Source organism: Garra rufa, chromosome 15 (assembly GCF_049309525.1).
Source record: "Garra rufa chromosome 15, GarRuf1.0, whole genome shotgun sequence".
NCBI classification, from domain to species: Eukaryota; Metazoa; Chordata; class Actinopteri; order Cypriniformes; family Cyprinidae; genus Garra; species Garra rufa.
Window position 1 is genome coordinate 29,583,283 of NC_133375.1, and position 7,434 is coordinate 29,590,716.

General features: G+C 36.4%; 1 protein-coding gene across 1 annotated transcript; it reads left to right on the forward strand.

Moving 5' to 3' along the window:
• The first annotated feature begins 2,820 nt into the window (after positions 1-2,820).
• On the forward strand, positions 2,821-5,573 carry LOC141287294 (alpha-N-acetylgalactosaminide alpha-2,6-sialyltransferase 5-like). The gene is made up of 3 exons (XM_073819425.1): positions 2,821-3,221; positions 4,945-5,052; positions 5,150-5,573. Exons 1-3 carry the CDS (start codon positions 2,821-2,823, stop codon positions 5,370-5,372), a joined length of 732 nt encoding a protein of 243 aa, XP_073675526.1. The 3' UTR covers positions 5,373-5,573.
• The last annotated feature ends 1,861 nt before the right edge of the window (positions 5,574-7,434 follow it).

Consider the following 7,434-nt stretch of genomic DNA (forward strand, 5'->3'; position numbering starts at 1 on the left):
CACTGTGTATCTGTGTGACCAGATAAAGAAGCAAGGTTCGGAGTCTATTATCCATCTGATAATTTAGGTCCAATTAAATCCAAATGAACTGAGAATAAGATTTTTAGTCCATTGTTACTGCTAATCCTACCTTGCATTCCCCATTGTCCACAAAAGAGGAATTAGATTTGACAGCTTTGCCAAAAATGATGTTTGGCAATTTTAGTTTCGTAGACCACTTTGTAGTCACACGTCCTGCTGTTCAGTAGACAATAATGCAACACAGTGCTTTTACAAATTAGTAGTTAACTTTAAACATTATGAAGACTTGCTTTGCAAAGCCAAATAGACTGTCTGAACTGACTGTCTGTCTGAACTAAACAAGGCAAAAGCATTGAGTCATGGTGTCGGTTGCGGTGAATAATACCCCATAGTCATAGTTGTACTGATTTTCCTGTTCTTGGTTTAACATAGATGTCATGTAACAATGCAAAATATTCCCTCATATCTGATATACCTAGCACAAATTTCTCAAAAACTGTTCCAGCCTCAGGAGTCTAGTCACTGAGCCCTAACCTTTAACAACTTTTAAACCAACTACGCCTGTAGTTAGAACCTCGAAAAGAATCTTTTTCTCAAAAAGAAGTTTTGAAGAAATCATATGTGTTCTAGCATCCTCACAACAGCTAGGTGTTACAGTATACACCCTAATGAACCAATATCTTTCTACATATTTTTGCAAAGACTGGTGATGAAATAGCCGTTACATGTTAAAGCAGTAGTTCACTTTCAGAACAAAAGTTTACAGATAATGTACTCACCCCCTTGTCATCCAAGATGTTCATGTCTTTCTTTCTTCAGTCGTAAAGAAATTATGTTTTTTGAGGAAAACATTTCAGGATTTCTCTCCATGTAATGGACTTCTATGGTGGCCCTCAGTTTGAACTTCCAAAATGCAGTTTAAATGCAGCCTGAAAGAGCTCGAAATGATCCCAGCTGAGGAAGAAGGGTCTTATCTAGCGAAACGATCTGTTATTTTCTAAAAACATTTACAATTTATATACTCTTTAATCTCTACACCAGAGTACAGACAGAGCTAGACAAGACAAGCATTTAGGGTTAAAAAGTATATAAATTATAATTTTTTTTTTTTAGAAAATAACTGATCGTTTTGCTAGATAAGACCCTTCTTTCCTCAGCTGTGATCGTTTAGAGCCCTTTGAAGCTGCATTTTAGAAGTTCACACTCAGGGGCACCATAGAAGTCAATTATATCGAGAGAAATCCTGAAATGTTTTCCTCAAAAAACATAATTTCCTTATGACTGAAGAAAGAAAGACATGAACATCTTGGATGACACAGGGGGTGAGTACTTTATCTGTAAATTTTTGTTCTGAAAGTGAACTACTCCTTTAAACCCGTGAAAAGAGCTGGTAGCATTGACCAAAGCCCATTAGCAACGTCAGTTACGAAAAAAAGTTCTAGAAATCTCTCAAATGACCAGTTTCTTGTGTCATTGAACCTTTGGAAAATAACCTGATGAAATCGCTCCCACTCAGAGCCTGAGACAAGATGATAATTTCCCATTTACCTGTTGTTTAGTAAGCTGAGAAAATAACGTGTGCAAGAATTGGTGCAAACTGCTGTCCCACAACCTAAAAAACATTTAAAAAGCATATAAGTATTCAAATCTTAGATGTTTACTAAGATCTTTTTAATGTCTATTGAACCCCACAATAATCTTTAAAATATCAGTAAGCATAATTTATATAAAATCATCATTTAGTCGGTACTTGCAACTGGGAGGTGGCTGTCCCAAACATTTACGAAAATTATATTGGATTTTTTTTTTTATTATTCCATTGTTGTTTTTAACAATATCTTTTAAATATTTTTTAAAGTACAAAAAAAATGGATGGGTTTATCCTTTCATCTTTTGCTCTCATAATTGTAGCTTTTAGATTTCATACAAAATTAATACATCTTTTCTATAATGGACATGTTTTTAATATCTGAATTAGAGTCATTTTGATATTTAATGTGGGGTGTAGAGTCAAAAATGTCTGGGTAGTTTAACTCTGTAGAGTTCATTATAAAGCTTGATAGCTTGAAAAATGAAATATTCTACATATTCTGCCAAAATATATTATCATTATTTCTTTAAAAAAATGAGCAGCGAAGCAATTTTGTTTTCAAAATATTTTTAATATTTAAAATGATGTCTGCCAGATCAAAGTCAGTCTGCCGTATACAGTATGTCATTTTGTTGTTCAACTAACCGCTAATAACCACCAAATTTAAGCTACTAGATCATTCCTTTTTTATGAAACCAACGTGAATAAATGATATGTGACCCTGGACCACAAAACCAGTCATAAGGTTAAATTTGACAAAACTGAGATTTATACATCATATGAAAGCTCAATAAATAAGCTTTCTATTGATGTATGGTTTGTTAGGATAGGACAACATTTGGCCGAGTTACATCTATTTGAAATCAGAAATCTGAGGATGCAAAAAAATCTAAAAGACTGAGAAAATCACCTTTAAAGTTGTCCAAATTAGGTTCTTAACAATGCATATTACAAATCAAAAATTACATTTTGATATGTTTACAGTAGGAATTTTACAAAAAAACTTCATGGAACATGAACTTTACTTAATTTCTTAATGATTTTTGGCATAAAAGAAAAATCAAAAATTTTGACCCATGCAATGTATTTTTGGCTATTGCTACAAATATACCCCAGCGACTTAAGACTGGTTTTGTGTTCCAGGGTCACATATTATGTACATGAAATCTAAAACTTCTCATCATTGTCTCCATCCTCAGCCTCTTAGGATGCATTGCAAAAGTTGTGCCTTAGTGACCAGCTCTGGCCACATGACTGGAAGTACTCGAGGTGAGGAGATCGACCATAAGGAGTGCGTCATCCGTATGAACGATGCTCCAACACGAGGCTACCAGAGGGACGTAGGCCAGCGAACGAGTCTGCGCGTGGTCGCACATTCAAGCATGCAACGTGTGCTACGAAACCGCCACGAGCTACTCAACTCTAACCAGAACACCACCTTTATCTTCTGGGGGCCTGGAAACTACATGCGACAAGACGGTAAAGGCCTTGTCTACAACAACCTGCGTCTGCTTAAGCAGATGATGCCTAAACTACAAGTGTTCATCATCTCGAGGATGAAGATGCTGCACTTTGATGAGCTCTTTAAGAAAGAAACAGGGAAAGATAGGTGAGGATGGTAATGTTTCTTTGTGTTAGCTTACCTAATCAGCTTACTCACCCTCATGACATCCCAGAAGTTAATGTCTTTCTTTCTTCAGTCGAAAAGCAATGAGGTTTTTTTAAGAAAGCGTTCCAGGATTTTTCTCTATATAGTGGACTATAGTGGGGATCAACGGGCTGAAGGTCCAAATTGCAGTTTCAAAGCAGCTTCAAAGGGCTCTAGTCTACACGATCCCAGCCGAGGAATAAGGGTCTTATCTAGTCATTTCTTTTCGACTGAAGAAAGAAAGACATGAACATCCTTGATGACATCAAGTAAATGATCAGGAAATTTTTATTCTGGAAGTGAACTAATCCTTTAACTATAAATGCAGCACGGCGGGGTTGTCAACTAATGTGCAGACCACCAGAGCCTGCTGGAGGCTTGGTATCGCTGGCCCACAGGGCACATGGCTTGGCATCAATGCAGATTAAGGGTTAGGAGAGGATCAGTGTCAGCTGGAAACAGCTGCCAGCTGGGATGTACCCAATCAGACACAAACTGCTCAGGGCAAAATGCTCACATGTTCTTGAACTCTTGAGTTTTTTTCTCTCCGTTTGTGAATCTCCTTTATCTCCTTATATCACTCTTAACTTAATCTGTCTCCCATTGTGAGTCGCCTAAGCTGTCCATTTAAACTAAAACATTGTAACTGTGATGCTAAAAATGTTAAAAATCTAAATGTTTTCAAGAAAACAGCATGCATTGCATTGAATTTTTGTCTAAAGTAAGTCTAAAAAAGTCTCTTATGCTCACCAAGGCTGCATTTATTTGATCAAACAATCAGTAAAAACTAATATTGTGAAATATTATTACAGTTTAAAGGAGCATTTGATCATCACAGCTACAGGTGAAGTCAAACGTTTACATACACCTTGTAGAATCTGCAAAATGTTAATTGTTTTCCCAAAATAAGACGGATCCTACAAAATGCATGTTTTTAATTTATTTAGTACTGACCAGAATAAAATATTTCACATAAAAGATGTTTACATATAGTCCACAAGAGAAAATAATCGTTGAAAATAGTTAAACTGCCCGCTGTTCTTCAGAAAAATCCTTCAGGTCCCACAAATTCTTTGGTTTTCAAGCATTTCTGTGCATTTGAAGCCTTTTCAACAATGACTGTATGATTTTGAGATCCATCTTTTCACACTGAGGACAACTGAGGGACTCATATACAACTATTACAGAAGGTTCAAATGATCATTGATGCTCCAGTTTAAAAGAGTAATGGATTAAGAGGGGGGTGAAAACTTTTGAACAGAATGAAGATGTATACTTTTTTATTTTGCCTAAATATCATATTTTTTCAGAAACTACAGAAGATACTTACTTGTTTACCAGAAGACAAAATAAGCTAAAATTTACCCTGATCTTAAAATTCAAAAAGTTTTCACCCCCAGCTCTTAATGCATCATGTTTCCTTCTGAAGCATCAGAGAGCGTTTGAACCTTCTGTAATAGTAACATATGAGTCCCTCAGTTGTCCTCAGTGTGAAAAGATGAATCTCAAAATCATACAGTCATTATTGGAAAGGGTTCAAATACACAAAAATGCTGAAAAACCAAAGAATTTGTGGGACCTGAAGGATTTTTCTGAAGAACAGCAGGCAGATTCTACAAGGTGTATGTAAACTTTTGACTTGAACTGTACATAAATGAGCTTTTTCTTTTTTTGTGTTGTTCAGAAAAAGGTCCAATTCATGGCTCAGCACGGGTTGGTTCACCATGGCGATTGCAATGGAGATTTGTGACAGAATCAACGTCTATGGCATGATTCCTCCTGAGTTCTGCAAGTGAGACTTTCTTTTCCATATTCACCATAATGCTGCTGGAACACTGTTAGATATGGTTTATGACCGTTTCAGATACTCATGTGATTGTTCTTCTCAGGTTGCCCAACCTCGAGCCCTCAGTGCCGTATCACTACTATGAGCCTGCGGGGCCAGATGAATGCAAAATGTATCTCTCCCACGAGCAGGGCCGGCATGGCAGCCACCATCGTTTTATCACAGAGAAACGTGTCTTTGCTAACTGGGCACGTATGTTCAATATACACTTCTATCAGCCGGACTGGAGACCGGCACCTGTTACAAAGAACAGCACAGACTCCTGAGGTTCAAACACTGGATGTTTCTGGGACTCAACCTTACACATTATGAATGAAAGTTTATGCTGATGTTATTAAGGATTGAAAAAGAAACACCTTTAATATGAGGTACTTGTTGGACATTTTTGCTGAACATTTTATTGCAAAAGCTGTGCTGAATGAAAATGTTCAAAGATTGTTAAGTGTGACAAGAACAAACATATTATTATTCACGTTACTTATTAATCGTAACCGTATGATCCACATTGGCTCATAATTCAGAAAACTGGGTTACTGTATAATTATATCTCAATTTCTGTTTCCAGAAATTACTAGTTATATATCTAGGCCATATTGTTCTCCATGTGTAATTTCATTTAAATTATACATAGCCTCAATAATTTGTGCTGCGTGGAGAGCGTCAAGCACATAATGTTACAAATAATTTCTCTCAGTGGCATCTAAAGAGAACCATTTACAAATTGTGCATTTTGCAAATGACACTTTTATCATAGGGCCTCATTAGATTTGTTTGATTTAGTTTTTGTACATGTGAAAAAGATGTTTATCTCCTAAATTAAGCTGTAAATATAGATTTATGCTAAAACTGTAATGTTCTCTGGTTCTGTACTTCAAATCAAAGGTTCCCGGAATGTTCAATGCCAGGACCCACCAAGGTAAGTAACTGATCTTGAGACCTACCAACAACCTTAGAGTAAATATAAAGGAATTTTTTTTGTCATTCTATTGCTACATATATTTAATATGTATATTGTCATTGACATTATCTAGCTTTAGTGAGCCATATGCTGATTCACTAGCTGCTCTGACTGGGAATCAGGTATTAAGACTTGTATGGCTCATTATAACAAATGATATCTCTTACTGAAATATGTAGCAGAAAACTACATTACATTATTTAAAAGATCCACATTGTTTTAAACATATTTGGACTGGGGGGCACCATTATTTTGATGACGTTAAATGGTTGCACTAGCTGAGCTACTGGCGCCACCTGTTGCTATTTTTTAACGTGACACAACTCTGAATACACAACTTGCCACATTTCACGGCTCTTGGTTGTAATTTTCAATAGAACGGTCACAAGATAAGTGATTCAAGTCTTAACTGATTTCCTAGCGATAAGAAGGAGGAGAAAAGAATGGGAAGATGCCTGCGGACAAATAAAACATACTAAAGATCCGCGTCTTTAGCTCGGATGCCTTTGAGGCTTTAAAGGAGTAGTTCACTTTCAGAACAATAATGTACTCACCCCCTTGTCATCCAAGATGTTCATGTCTTTCTTTCTTCAGTCGTAAGGAAATAGTTTTTTGAGGAAAACATTTCAGGATTTCTCTCCATATAATGGACTTCTATGGTGCCCCCGAGTTTGAACTTCCAAAATGCAGCTTCAAAGGGCTCTAAACGATCACAGCCGAGGAAAAAAAGGTCTTATCTAGCAACGCAATCAGTTATTTAAAAAACAAATTACAATTTATATACTTTTTAACCTCAATTGCTCGTCTTGTCTAGCTCTGTGTGTACTCTGTGTATTCTGGTTCATGACAGTTAGGGTATGTCGAAAAACTCCCATCTCATTTTCTCCTCCAACTTCAAAATCGCTACATCGCTGTTTTACCTTTTTTTTTAAAGGGACTTTGATCTTATTTTCACGTTCACTTTGTAAACACTGGGTCGGTACTTCTGCAGCGGTGTTAGACGATTTTAAAGTTGGAGGAAAAAATGAGATGGGAGTTTTTTGACATACCCTAACTGTCTTGAACTGGAATACACAGTTCACGCAGAGCTAGGCAAGATGAGCGTTTGAGATTAAAAGGTATATAAGTATAATATAAATAGAAAATAACTGACCATTTCGCTAGATAAGACCCTTCTTCCTCGGCTAGGATCATTTAGAGCCCTTTGAAGCTGTATTTTGGAAGTTCAAACTCGGGGGCACCATAGAAGTCTATTATATGGAGAGAAATCCTGAAATGTTTTCCTCAAAAAAGCATAATTTCTTTACAGCTGAAGAAAGAAAGACATGAACATCTTGGATGACAAGGGGGTGAGTACATTATCTTTAAAT